At 49.3% G+C, this 13508-nt stretch overlaps 3 protein-coding genes across 3 annotated transcripts in view; all 3 read right to left on the bottom strand.

Annotated features, from left to right (window-relative positions):
• Window positions 1–3909: 3909 nt before the first annotated feature.
• On the bottom strand, window positions 3910–4952 carry LOC126068815 (melanoma-associated antigen B1-like). Its single transcript, XM_049871513.1, has 2 exons — window positions 4692–4952; window positions 3910–4584 (listed from the first exon to the last, which is right to left on the bottom strand). The coding sequence occupies exons 1-2, from the start codon at window positions 4950–4952 to the stop codon at window positions 3910–3912; spliced, it is 936 nt and encodes a 311-aa protein (XP_049727470.1).
• Window positions 4953–8465: 3513 nt separating this feature from the next.
• On the bottom strand, window positions 8466–9434 carry LOC126068814 (melanoma-associated antigen B4-like). The gene has a single exon (XM_049871512.1). The coding sequence runs from the start codon at window positions 9432–9434 to the stop codon at window positions 8466–8468; it is 969 nt and encodes a 322-aa protein (XP_049727469.1).
• Window positions 9435–11079: 1645 nt separating this feature from the next.
• Window positions 11080–13508, bottom strand: part of LOC126068813 (melanoma-associated antigen B3-like) — a 46918-nt gene continuing 44489 nt past the window's right edge. Inside the window, exons 4-5 of the mRNA XM_049871511.1 lie at window positions 11261–11350; window positions 11080–11218 (exon numbers count right to left, since the gene is read on the bottom strand). Of these exons, the coding sequence (XP_049727468.1) occupies window positions 11080–11218; window positions 11261–11350 (229 nt within the window). The remainder of the gene's footprint in view (window positions 11219–11260; window positions 11351–13508) is intronic.

Here is a 13508-nt window from a genome sequence, read left to right as displayed (position 1 = left end):
ATCGATTTGGCTGGGCCATGATTCCCAGTATTGTGTGGTTGTCCTCTATTCTGGGATTGTAATTTTATGTTAAAGAGGAGTTGGGTGGAATTGTAACACTCTTACCCAGGTCACATCCCTGATCCAATGTAAAGGGAGTTTCCCTGGGGTGTGGCCTGCACCATCTTTTATCTCGCAAGAGATAAAATGGAAAAAGAAGAGAGCAGAGCGGGGAGACCTCTTACAACCAGGAAAGCAATTCCAGGAACAGAGCGTGCCCTTTGCCCCAGGGTCCCTGCGTGGAGAACTCCTGGTCCAGGGAAGACTGATGAGAAGGCCGACAGAGAGAGAAAGCCTTCCCCTGGAGCTGATGCCCTGAATTTGGACTTTTTGCCTAGTTTACTAAGAAAGAAATTTCTCTTTGTTAAAGCCATACACTTGTAGTATTTCTGTTGTAGCAGCACTAGACGACTAAGAAAGAGCAGGTGCCAGCCAGTATCTGGGTGATTCCTATACTCTGGGGTGTTGTTTTCCCAGTTTTCCTACATGGGGGTCTCTATTTTTGCTCTTATATCTTTGATTAAAAACTTGAGCAGTTTTGAAACAAAGCATGTGTGCCTGTCCCAGGAGTGATGTGAGATGAGGAAGCTGCAGCCCAAGGCAGGAGGCCCAGGACAGGTGGTTTATGCTTCTGTTGGGGGGTGGGAGGGGATGGTAAACTCACCTATTCTTTCTTTTCATCAGCCACACTTAGAGTCTCATGTGATTTGTGTTCTAATAGATATATTTTCTCCAGGCAGGGGCTGTCCAAGATGATTTTGTGAGCCGCTCATCTTTTCAGATTATCTGGCATTGCATATGTAAAAATAGCTGTCGCCAAATATTATCTTTCTTTTCCTTATGAATGTTGTTCTTGTTAGGTGCTGTCCAGTCAATTTCTACTCATAGTGACCCCTGTGACAGAGGAGAACTGCCCCATGGGCTCTAATCTTTATGACAGCAGATCACCCGGTCCTTCTCCTGTGGAGCCGCTGGATGGATTTGAACTGCCAGCCTTTTGGTTAGTGGCTGAGTGCTTAACCACTGCTCCACCGGGGCTTTCTCTTTATCGTTACCTCTCATTTATTCTTACAGCTCTGGCTGTGTAGTCCAACCCAAATGCTTTGGGCACAAGGTTATTGTTTTTCTTGCTTGAGATACATTTTGGAGTAGTGAGAAGAAAAGTGAGTTTAGAGATACCAAGTCGATCTTTGTATTGCTGGAGTGGAACAGTGTGGGCTCCAGACAAATTCAAACCAGCGGTCTAGTCCAGCTTGGTCATGTACTAGAGTTGTGGACTCGTACACGTTACCAAACTCTCAGAGCCCCAGGTTCTTCGTCTGTGAAGTGGGTTTGATAAGCCCTGTCTTCTAGGGCTGGTGCATTCTGTGAAATGCATGTAAAGCACCTGGCAAAGTACCTGAAAAATATTGGGTCTTAAAACGCTTGCAACTATTACAATGATTATTTTGACACCACACAATACCACCCTCCTCTCTGAGAATTTTTTGTTTTGTTTTCTCCAGGAAATATATGCAGTGCTCTAGGAGAAAAAGAAAATCAAAAACAAATCAGACAAGATACTTGCTTAGAAAGAAAAACTAAGTTATATTTTATTTTAAGTCATTGCTGTTGAGTTGATTTCGGCTTAATGCGACTCCACGTGTTACAGAGTAGAACTGCACACATAGGGTTCTCTTGGTGGAAATTTTTGCAGAAACATATTGCCTGGCCTTTCTTCCGAGGTGCCACTGGGTGGGTTCGCACCTCCAACCTTCAGGTTAGGAATCAGGACAAACATGTTTGTCACCCATTAGGTAGTGTCTACTTTATCTAGTGCTGCTATGAGAGAAATACCACTAGTGGGTGGTTTTAACAAACAAATTTACTTTCTCACTCTTTAGGAGGCTTCAAGTCCGATTCCAGGGCACCTGCTGTAGGGGAAGTCTTTCTCTCTCTGTTGGCTCTGGGGGAAGGTTCCTGTCTTTTTTCAGCTTCTGTTTCTTGGTTCCTGGAGATGTCATGTGGCATGGTACCAATCTTCCCCTGTCTGTGCTTACTTGCTTCGCTGCTTGCTCCATCTGTTCTTTTATATCTCCATAGAGATTGACTTAAGAACCCCCTCCTCCCCAAAGAAAAAAGCCCCACAAAAACGCTAAACCCACTGCCACTGATTTGATTCCAAGTCATAGTGACCCTATAGGATGAAGCAGAACTGCCACATAGGATTTCCAAGGCTGTAATCTTTATGGAGGAAGAGGGCCACATCTTTTTCCAGTGGAGTCACTGGTGGGTTGACTTAAGACACTCCCTACACTAATACTGTGCCTTTAACATAACAAAGAAAACCAACTCCCAAATGGGATTATAGCCACAGGAATAGGGTTAGGAATTACAACAACTATTTGGGGATGGGGGGAGCAATTCTATCCATATTAGGCCACCAACCCAGTGCCGTCGAGTGAATAGGCAGTATGGTATTTAACGTGGGTGTGGAGCAGACTGCCTCAGTTTAATGCAACACACAACTAGGATTGTTGTGAAGAAACAACAACTCACCCTCCTAGCTGTACATACATCCAAGTCACCCAAATTTTCATTCACATAACCACTGCCAAAATTCTAGTCTTCGCTTGGAGTTTGCCAAATGACACTCAAGGTAACGTAATTCTGAAGTCCTTTCAATGGCATGGGCTCTGGCTCCCGCAGCTCAACGCAAAAGGCTTCTAACAGTGGCTTCCTGACACAAAGGAGTAGCTCCCTATTTCTCAGGAACACTTTGGACATGCTGTGCAGAACACAACCAGTCAGAGCACATGTTCAAGTGCACTGGGACAAGGAGACAGAGCACCTTCCAATTCTGCCCCAGGAGGGGATTCCTCTCTGGTTTGTCCACAATCCCAGAGTCACTGTGAAGACCTCGTTTGCATTCCAGGCTCAGCCTAGCCAGGCTCAGACACATCATGGGAGGGTCTTACCCTGCTCACCCCTCACACAGGCTTATCTGGACTCCCTCCCCACCACCTCACCCCTACCTGCTCTTCTCACCCCCTACCCTTCCCTACCCTATGCTTCCTAACTTAAAATTCTCCCCACCCCCACTGAGGGATCAAAGTTTCCCAAGGCTCCAAACTGGCCTCCCTCAGGGCATTTACACTAGAGGGAACCCTGAAGTGCTCACTCCTTTTCTACTAGGCCTGAGGTCCTGGAGTGTATCTCAAACTCCCCCTTATATCATAGCTGCTGTTAAACTCTAAAATCTATATATGCAGGCTTCGATACCTTTGCCTAAAGGGCCCCAGTACTAGCATGAAGCCTTCCAAAGAGCAGACGCTCAATTACTCTTTGGGAAAAATAAGAGCCAGGGAACAAGAGGTCAAATCATCACGATTTATTTTCTACAACAGCTTTGAATATACTAAACAAATCCAGGCACACATATGTTTTACTTTTACTAAATGGAATAAAGGATACCAAAGATTGCCCAACGTTTATGTTTATACAACTCAATCTTGTGACCCAACTATTGTGGATGTCTTTAATATTTCAAAGAACATCACTATTCTGATACCACGTTAACTAGTTCTAGATTCAGAAAAACAGATTCAAGGATTTTCAATTTGTTTTACACAATACAAAACTCTTACACGTAAATCAAGTAATAAAACAGCAATAAATGCATGACAGTGAACTGAGATTCTGAATCTTAATAAACCTTCAATTAAAAGGAAAAACTTTTGAAAAATACAAAAAAAAAAAAAGCTAAATCTACAAGTTACTCAAGTGTAACAGAAACACAACAAGACATACTTGTGCTCCCTCCAGCCCCGTGTTGCCTCCACTACTTAAAAGGTTAACAGCCATTCTCAACAACAAAGTGAAGAATCTGCTTCAGATGTCACTAGGGATGGGATGACCGGCTGGACTCACCCTGACACTAGCCCTGGCACTGGCATTAGGACCAGCCCTGGCACATTCTCTGCCTGTGGCTCTCTTTTCCTCATCTCTACAAGTTTCTTCATACAGGGGTTGGAAGGCACTGGAACATGTGTTGTTGCCCTTGGCCAAAAACTCTAGGACTTTTGTCTTGCTGGCTTTGGGTTGGGCTCTGGGACCCCACAGGAATTGGTAGCATGGTGGATCACTGTTTGGCACCTGCCGGTACTCCAGGTACTTTGCCTGCACCGAATCTTTGGTGATGAGCTTCCGGGGCTCCCCAAAGATGAAGTGCGTCTTGCCATCGTACATCCCCACCATATTCAGGAATTCCCACATCTCCTCCTTGGTGGCACGGTTGCCATTCATGGAGATCATGGCCAGGAGAGGCATCAGGAGCCCCTTCTTGGGAAACCCCCTGCCACCATTCAGATTCTCTTCCTCGGTGATCTCCAATTTGCTGACAAGGGAATAGGATTGACCTTTGGAATCGACTTCCTTCACGTCAAGGCCAAAGACCATCTCTATGTGCTCAGAGGATCCCCTCAGGATCTCGGGGAACTGCTCCTTGTACCTTTTGTTAATGATCTTCATCATTTTTCCCTTCATAATGCGCTCCTGCTTTTCATACTTGGACAGCAGGAATTGTGACAACATGGTCACCCTCCTGGTTAGAGGGTCTCTACGTGACCTCTCATTGGGGGCTAGGGCAGAAGAGGAACGTGGACCTCCCTCACCTTGGCCCTTGGCCCCTCTAGGAGCTCTTCTGCCTGAAGCACCTGCAGCAGCAGTGGTGGTGGGTGGGGGTCTCGGAGCCCCCTGGGGACTGAGAGCAGCAGGGGAGCTTTGGTGAGTCCCCCAAAAGGAGGAGAGGAAGAGGAGGGGGACTCTTCCTCCTCTGCTGCAGTGGCCTGAGCACCCTTGACACCGTGGGTTTCACCTTGGGCCTGGCGACGTTTCTTGTGGGCACAGAGCTTCCTCTTCTTTCCCCGAGGCATGATGACTCTGCTCAAGGAGAGCAGGCAGGAGTGTGGAAGGAGGGTAGGTGATGAGGGCACGGTGGAGGAGGGAGGCTGAGAGGGCGTGCACCCCTGCAGCAGAGAGATGCCTCCTTGGCTTTAACAAACGCCACCTTTGCAGGATTCTTGGAGGGCACTGCTCTAGAACCCCACAAGTCTCCTGTTGTCCTGGTCTGGACCCTATAGAGGAAAGTAGGGGAAGGATTAGGTTGTAGATTGCCAGCGCTGCATGGGGCTTACTGGGGTGACAGCAGGGCCTGGCACTAAGGACTCTGTACTGAGTTATTTGGGGTTTTCCTAAGTTCTCTCTTAGGGCCATCATTTCACCTGCTGGCAGGGCCAGGGCACTTCCCCTACCCTGACCTTGCTTCCAGGTAGGACTTGGTAGTTCTCCCTCTACTAACTTGAGTCCATCTGAAAGCAGGAGTGGGATATGGCTCAAACCAAGGCCCTCACCTCCCTAGACGGGAGTCAGGGTGCTACACATCTGGCTACCTCTGCCTGCAGGCTTCCAGAGCTAAGAGCAAGGTTGGGCTGTTGCCGGTGTCTCCTTTGGCGGGAGCCCCCTCATTAGCACTAAGGCCCTCGCCTGGCTTGTAATTAGAGTCCAGGCATCCTCCCTCTTCAGAACTGGGGTGCTTCCTTGAACCAAGGTCTTCCGGTAAGGAGACCTTCTGGGCAAAGTCGGTCTGGTGCCTTTGAGGCCAGCGGTAGGGGTGGGATTTTGTGGGACCTCCTCTGGTCTGGGTTAGGTGGTCCTCTTAGTCTACATTCAGGGTCCTTACCTGGACTCCTGACTAGTCTTGAGACTCCATGCTCCTCTGATGATGAAAGACCATGCTCCTCTGATGATGAAAGACCGCAGCCCCTCAGACCAAAAGCCATACCTTCCCGGCACTTACTAGATGGAAGCCAGGGCGTGTCATATCCAGCCAAGGATATAGATGGACCTCCGAGGGCCAAGAATATTGGTGGGGCCTGCGAGGGCGAATGTTAGGGGCGGGGATCATGGGAATCCACTGTTCTGGGGTTAATGGTAACCTTAGTCCACATTCAGGTTCCTCACCCTGATTCCTGAGCAGTCCTGGGGTTCCACCCTCCACTGATGATGAGAGATCACAGCCCCCCACGTCAGAAGCTGCACCTTGCTTACACTTCACTTCCAAGATGGAAATCAGGACAGGGCACATCTGGCCAAGGCTGTGGGGGGCCCTCTAAGTGCCAAGGCTACCTGGGGGGCCTCCGAAGGCCGACAGCATTAACCAGTTGCTGTCAAGTTGATTCCAACTCAGTGTGACCCCACGTGTTACAGAAGAGAACTGCCCCATAGAGTCTTCTTGGCTACAATCCTTACAGATAGAGACTGCCAGGCCTTTCTTCAGCAGTGCCACTGGGTGGATTCACACTGGCAACCTTAAAGGTAATATTCAAGGGCAAAGCTTTTTGCTACCTATTAGGGAATGTCATAGTTATGTAGTGCTGTTATAACAGAAATACAAGTGGATAGCTTGAACACACAGAAATTCATTTTCTCAGAGTTAGAAGTCTGAATTCAGGGTTCAGCTCTAGGGGAAGGCTTTCTGTCTTTTGGATCTTGGGGAAGGTGTTCGACTTTTTTCTGTTTCTTGGTTCCTTCGAGATCTCATGCGGCGTGGTCCCAATCTTCCCTCATCTGTGCTTACTTGCTTGCTCAATCTACTCTTTTAGATCTCAGTTGAGGTTAACTTAAGACACCCCACCAAAGAAATCCAAGAAGACCAAAAACACAAACTCCGGTGTCATTGGTTCGATTCTGACTCATAGCAACCCTATAGGACACAGTAGAACCGCCCCACAGGATTCCAAGGCTGTAACCTTTGTGGAGGAAGACTGCCACATCTTTCTCCAGTGGAGCCACTGGAGGGTTGATTTATAACACACCGTACACTAATACTGTACCTTTGACGTAATTCCCAAATGGGATTATAACCATAGGAAGGGGGTTAGGTTTTATAACAACTATTTTGGGGGAGTGGGCACAATGGGGATTATGCTATTTAATATGATTGTGAGGTAAACAGCCCCACTTAATGCAATGCAAAGCTCCTAGAATTAGTGGCAAGGACCAACAATTCACCCTCCCAGCTGCACTTTCATCTAAGTCCCCCAATTTTCATTCACATCACCACAGCCAAAAGGTTAGTATTCGCTTGGAGTTTGCCAAAGGATAATCGAGATAACCTAATTCTAAAGTCCCTTCAATGGAGTGGGCTCTGGCTCCCCCAGCCCAACGCAAAAGGCTACTAACAGTGGCTTCCTGACACCTCACCTCAAGGGAGTGTTTCCCTATCTCAGAATCTTCCTGGAAATCACAAGCATAACACACCCAGTCAGACCATGTGTTCAAATGCACCTGGACAAGAGCACACGGCACCTTCCAGTCCTGCCCCAGGTGGGGATTTCTGTCTGGTTTCTCCAGAATCCCAGAGTAACTGTAAAGAGCGGGCTTCCATTTTTGGCTCAGCCTCTTGAGGCTGAGATACATCATGGGAGTGTGTCTGGCCCTGCACATCCCTCCCACAGCCTCATCGAGCCCCCCATGCGGCCTAACTTAAAATGACCCCCCACTCAGGCATGTGAACTTCCCCAAACTCACTCCTGCCTCAGGGGACACTGCTCTCATCTCCAGCCTCCCCCATTGTCACTCCTTTTTACTAGTTATCTAGGTCTTAGAGAGTATCCCACTGTCTTCCTTATCTGATGGCTCCTCCTAAACTCTAAAATTCTAAGGCCAGAAGAATGGAGTTTTTCTCCTTTTTTTTTTTTTTTAAGCACTTCCAGTAGTAGCTTAACGCCCACCACACACCAGATGCTCGGTTAACATTTGGGGTGTAAATCAGACAGTGAACAAAACTCCTAATGCACACAGTTTAGTTTCTATATTCTGGAATAAGGTGAGCAAGTTCAGGCATATATCTTTTAATTTTACAAAAAAGAAGCATTACAACATTTGACAGGAAATAGTAAAACTTTTTTCTTTATTTATTGAGCCCAACTGTTCTACTATGGGAATCATTCACATTTAGAAGAAAATCTCTGTTCTAATGCATGTTATTTTATTCTGGACCACAAAAGCGATTCCAGGGTGTTCTATTTGTTTTTTAAAACACCAAAACTGTTACACTAATACACGAAAACAGCAATCAACAAGTGATCCATGTTATTCATAAGCTTAGATTATGAATCTAAATAAACCTTCTACTATAAGGAACAGAATTTTCAAAGTAACCCCCAACCAAAAAAAAAACTGAATGTTATCTATGTAGATGAAGAACGAAGAGAAGAGATATATGTGTTCCCTCCAGCCCAAAATCTCCTCCACAATTTAGAAGGCTGACAGCTCTCTTGGAACACTAAATGAAGAAGCTGCCTCAGACTTCACTAGGGGTGGGAGGACCTGGTGGACTTTGCCCGGCAACGGGCCCTGGCCCTGGCATTAGGACCAGCCCCGGCTCATTCTCCGGCTGCTGCTCTCTTTGCCTCATCTACCCAGGTTTCTTCATACAGGTTTTGGAAAGCATGAGGGTCGGTATCATTGATCTTGACCAAAAACTCTACAACTTTTGTCTTGCTGGCTTCAGCGTGGGCTCTGGGGCCCCACAGGAATTCGTAGCATGGAGGATCACTGTTGGGCACCTGCCGGTACTCCAGGTACTCTTCCTGCACCAAATCTTTGGTGATGAGCTTCCTGAGCTCCCCAAAGAAGAAAAGCCTCTTCCCATCGTAGATCCCCAGGAAACTCAGGAATTTCCAGATCTCGTCCTCAGTGGCCCGGTTGCCATTCAAGATGATGATGCCCAGGAGAGGCATCAGGAGCCCGGTCTTGGGAAAGCCCCTGTCACCACTCAGATTCTCTTCCTTGGTGATCTCCAATTTGCTGACAATGGTATAGGATTGACCTGTGGTGTCGACTTCCTTCAGGTCAAGACCAAAGACCAGCTCCATGTGCTCAGAGGCTCTCCTCAGGATGTCAGGGAAGTGCTCCTTGTACCTTTTGTTGACGATCTTCATTATTTCTGCCTTCGTAATGGGCTCTCTCATTTCATACTTGTGCAGCAGGAAATGCAACAACGTGCTCACCCTCCTGGTTACAGGGTCTCTTTGAGACCTCTCACTGGGGGCTGGGGCCTCAGAGGGACTTGACCTTCCCTCGTATTGGCCCTTGGCCCCTCCAGAAGCTCCTGTGCCCGAAGCAGCACGGACAGCAGCAGTGGTGATGGGCTGGACTCTCAGAGGCTCCTGGGGAATGCCAGCAGCAGCAGGGGAGCTCTCTGGAGAATCCCTAGAAGGAGGAGAGGAAGAGGAAGGGGACCCTTCCTCCTCTGCTGCAGTGGCCTGAGCACCCTTGACACTGTGGGTATCACTTCGAACCTGGCGACGTTTCTCACGGGCACGGTGCTTACTCTTCTGACCGCGAGGCATGATGATTCTGCTCAAGGACAGCAGGCAGGAGTGTGGAAGGAGGGCAGGTGATGAGGGCACGGTGGAGGAGGGAGGCTGAGAGGGTGTGCACCCCGGCAGTAGACAGATGCCACCTTGGCTTTCACAACCACTGCCTCTGCCGGATTCTTGAGGACATTGCTTTAAGATCCCTCAAGGCTCCTACTGTCCTGGTCAGGACCCTATAGAGGAAATTAGAGGAAGGATTAGGTTGTAGATTGCAAGCCCTGCTTGGGGCTTATAGGAGTGACAGCAGGGGCTGACACTGGGGACTCTGTACTGGGATATTTGGGGTTCTTCTAAGTTCACTCTTAGGGCCATCATTTCACCTGCTGGCAGGGCCAGGGCACTTCCCCTACGCTACTCTAAACTGACACCTGAAATCCCTCTGGGACTAACACGCAGAAACTTAAGGAGCAGCTCAGCCAGCACTCCTGGCAGGGTGTCTCAGTGATGACAGCACAGTGGGGCCCGTTCTATCTGGGGTTCCTTAGAGGCCTCAGTCCTCCACCAGGGTCCTCACCATGGCGGCGCCTTTTCACCAGGTCCCTCACCTCCGTGAGATGCCCTGGGAGTTGGTTAGTGCAACCCACTACGTCACCATACTCAGGTCCTCCAGGTCTGAAAGCAGTGCTGGGGCTCTATGGTTCCCCCTTATTTCTGGGAGTAGTCACCTCATCATAACTATGTATCCTCACCTTGATTCCTAGTAGGGACCAAGTCTCCTGCCTCTGCTGAATAAGCCTCTCCATTAGTCCAAGGACTTCATGTCCCTGAGACCATCTGACCTTAAGAAAAATCCAGGGGGCAAATCAGTCTCACACCTCTGACTGTGGCTCCCCTGGGCCAATAGCAGTGGGAGCTTTTTCTGCATCCTCCTTTCTTCTTGGGGGAGGGGAGAACAGGGGTTAATTCCCTACTGCCTTCTGAAGGATTTTTACCTTAACTCCCACCAGATTCTGGGATTCCTCTATCTCCTGAATTGGGCCTTAAAAAAAGGAACCCGCTAATCTCTCTCAGATACTCCAGGCAGAAGTCCACAGTCCCCTGAGCTTGCCAGATTTTCCTGGGCTTCCAGGGCTACTGGCATTAGCAGAGCCCACTGCAATCCTCCCCACTTTGGGTTGAGTGGTCCCAGTACCTCAATCACATCTTCCCTTCACTCTGCACCATTCCTGGAACCCCACCCTCTGCTGTCATGAGGCCACATCCCTCACACCAAAGACCACACCTTCCTGAGACCTCAGAGTTGAAAATCAGAGTGAGCCACATCCTTTGCAGGCTGTTTTGGGAATCCTAGGTCTGGCCCGGTCGGCAGGGGTTCCTGACCCCAGAGTTCTCAATTGGTGACCCCATCATTCCTCACACAGACTTCTGACCTTTTTCCCGGGTAGGACTTGGGATTCCTCCCTCCACTAACTTGAGTCCACCCGAAAACAGGGGTAGGATCGATGGCTCGGACTACGGCCCTCACCTCCCTAGATGGAAGTCGGGGTCCTGCACATCTGTCTACCCCCTGCCTGGGGCTCCCAGAGCTGAGAGCACGGGTGGGTTGTGGACAGCCCCTCATTTGAGGGAAGGCATGCTCATTAGCTCTAAGGGTCCTCTCCTCACCTCCAGTTAGGATCTAGGTCTTCTCCCTCTTGAGAACTGGGGTGCTTCCTTGAATCAGGTCCCGCTCGTCCCCAAGACTCTCCAGGCCGAAGTCGTCCTGGTGGCCTTGACGCTGGCGGTTGGGGGCGAGACTTGATGGCACCTCCTCTGTTCTAGGTTAGTTGATCCACTTAGCTCACATTCAGGGTCCTCACCTGGACTCCAGACCAGTCCTGAGACTCCCCCCCCGCCCCTGCTGATCAGCCGCGCCCCTCAGATCAGGGGCGGCAACTTTCTGGCACTTCCTGTGCGGAAGACAGGACGTCACAGAAGACAGGACGTCAGGAAACCTCACATCCGGCCAAGGCTGGAGGGGGCCATCTAAGGGCCAAGGCTGTTGGCGGGGGGCTTCCGAGGGCCGACAGCAAGGGCGGGACACCTGAAACCCCACTGTGTGGAATTGGGTGGTCCCTTTGTGCTCATTCAGGGTCCTCACTTTGATACCTATCAGAGTCTGAAGATTCTGCCTGTACAGACCTGAGTCACCGGCTCAGAACAAGACCCTCACCTCGCAGAGACCCTAGAGGGGGCAGTAAGGGCGTGCCTCACACTACCCCTGCCTGGGGCCTCATAGGCGTGCTGGCTGGGTCAGCACTCTGAGAAAACCCTGTTTTGGGGGTAGCTCGCCCCTTCAGCACTCAGGGTCCACACCTTGCCCCAGATAGGCACAAGACTCTGCCCTTTGTACAATGGGGGCTGCCCCTTTGGACCTAGGCCCTCCCTCCTGATACCATGAGTGTTGAAATGAAGGGGCACTTCAGGGTGATAACTCTGCCTGGTGCTCTCCAGGATCAAAAAAGGGGCTAAGCTCCGTAGGGGTCTTCCTGTTGTTGAGGGTCCCCTCGAAACACACAGGGTCTTCACTTTGACTCCTGTTAGGTCCTAGGTCTATACCTGCTCAAGAACCAGGAGTGCTCTCCCTTCCATCCGCCATAAGACCAAAGCCCTTGCCACACAGAAAACCTACAGGAGAAAATAAAGGGGCGCTTCAGACTGACAGCTTTGCCGGACCTCAGAGAGCTGTGAACAGGAGTGGGACTCTGTGAGGAGCCCTTTGTTTTGTGGATCCCTTCTTAACAGGAAGGAACTTTCTCCTGCCTCCTACTAGGGCCTAGGTGTCCTCCCTCTGCAGAACTAGGGCCAACTGCAATGTCCCAAGGACCTGACACAATCTCTGCATAGCCATTTCTGGGAAGGAAATGAGGGTACTGCTTAGTCTGACTTCTCTGAGCTTTGTATCTCAACTCAACAGTAGGGGAAGGGACTTTGTGGGGCCTTCTCTATCCTGGGGTCAATGGTTCCCTCATTCCTCAGTTAGGATCCTCTCCTTGATACCCGATCAGTTCCAAGAATCTACCCTCTATTTACCTGAAGATCCTCTCTGATCAAGGTCCACACCTTCCTGGCACCATGCTTTCAAATCATGTTGACGCATATCTGTCCACAGCTCTTCAGAACCTCGAAGGAGTGACAGCAGAGATGAGTCTCTATAGGACACCACTTTTCTGCCTGGGTCCTTCCATCATCCTCATTCAGGATCATCAGCTTGATATCTATCAGAGACTGAGACTCCTGCCATCTACTGACTTGAGGTGCCCTTCTTAGGCCCAGGCTCTCATGTCTCTGAGAATTCTAAAAGATAAGTGAGGGGATGCTCAGCCTGACAGCACTGCCTTGGGCTTTCTAGGTTTGAGAGCAGGTGCTAGTTGGTCTCTGGGTGAGCCCTATATTCTGGGGTGTTCATCTTCCCAGTCCTCACTCATGGATGTCCTGATCTTGGTTCCTGTCTCTTGAACTAAAGGCTTCCTGGGAAATGTCACATCTCTCCAAGTCTTGAGTCATTTGCCTCCTGGAAACCTTGTAGAGAATGGGTCCCTGTCCGAGAGCGATGTGAGATGGGGACGCTGCAGCACAAGACAAGGGGCCCAGGACAGCGCTCTCGCAAAAACTAAACCCATTGTTGTCAAGTTGATTCTGACTCATAGTGACCCTGTAGGAGAGAATAAAACTGCCCCATAGGGTTTCTAAGGAGTGGCTGGTGGATTCGAACCGCCAACCTTTTGGTTAGCAGCCAAGCTCTTACCACTTCCAGGGCTTCTCCTCTTGGGCAATTCCCATAATGTGCTATTCTTTTGTCCAACATCCAAAAGCTGGTGTTTAATAGATCTTGTCCAGTTTTCTAGTTGTTTATAGCAGGAGGGCAAGTCTGTTACCAGTAATGTCCTCAAGGCCAGAAGCCTGTTGCTACTAATTTAGTAAAAACTCATTGCAACATAGACAGCATTGGAACATTTTACACATTGGTTTCTTGCAGGGTTATTGAAAGAACACAATTTTGTGTTTGGAAAAGAACCTCAAGAAGAGCTGTTTGTTTTAGCCTCAGGCCATCCTTCCAGAGACTGT

This window comes from Elephas maximus, chromosome X (genome assembly GCF_024166365.1).
Source record: "Elephas maximus indicus isolate mEleMax1 chromosome X, mEleMax1 primary haplotype, whole genome shotgun sequence".
NCBI lineage: Eukaryota > Metazoa > Chordata > Mammalia > Proboscidea > Elephantidae > Elephas > Elephas maximus.
Note: the sequence above shows the minus strand (reverse complement) of the source record. Positions and strands in the feature narration are given on the sequence as shown.

Bases quoted from the DNA above. Each gene is read 5' to 3' on its own strand.
- LOC126068814 (XM_049871512.1), bottom strand. From the start codon at position 9,434: ATGCCTCGCGGTCAGAAGAGTAAGCACCGTGCCCGTGAGAAACGTCGC.
- LOC126068815 (XM_049871513.1), bottom strand. From the start codon at position 4,952: ATGCCTCGGGGAAAGAAGAGGAAGCTCTGTGCCCACAAGAAACGTCGC. The intron at 4,585-4,691 runs GTGAGGGAGGTC...CTGCTGTCCAAG, and splicing joins TAGAGGGGCCAAGGGCCAAG to TATGAAAAGCAGGAGCGCAT.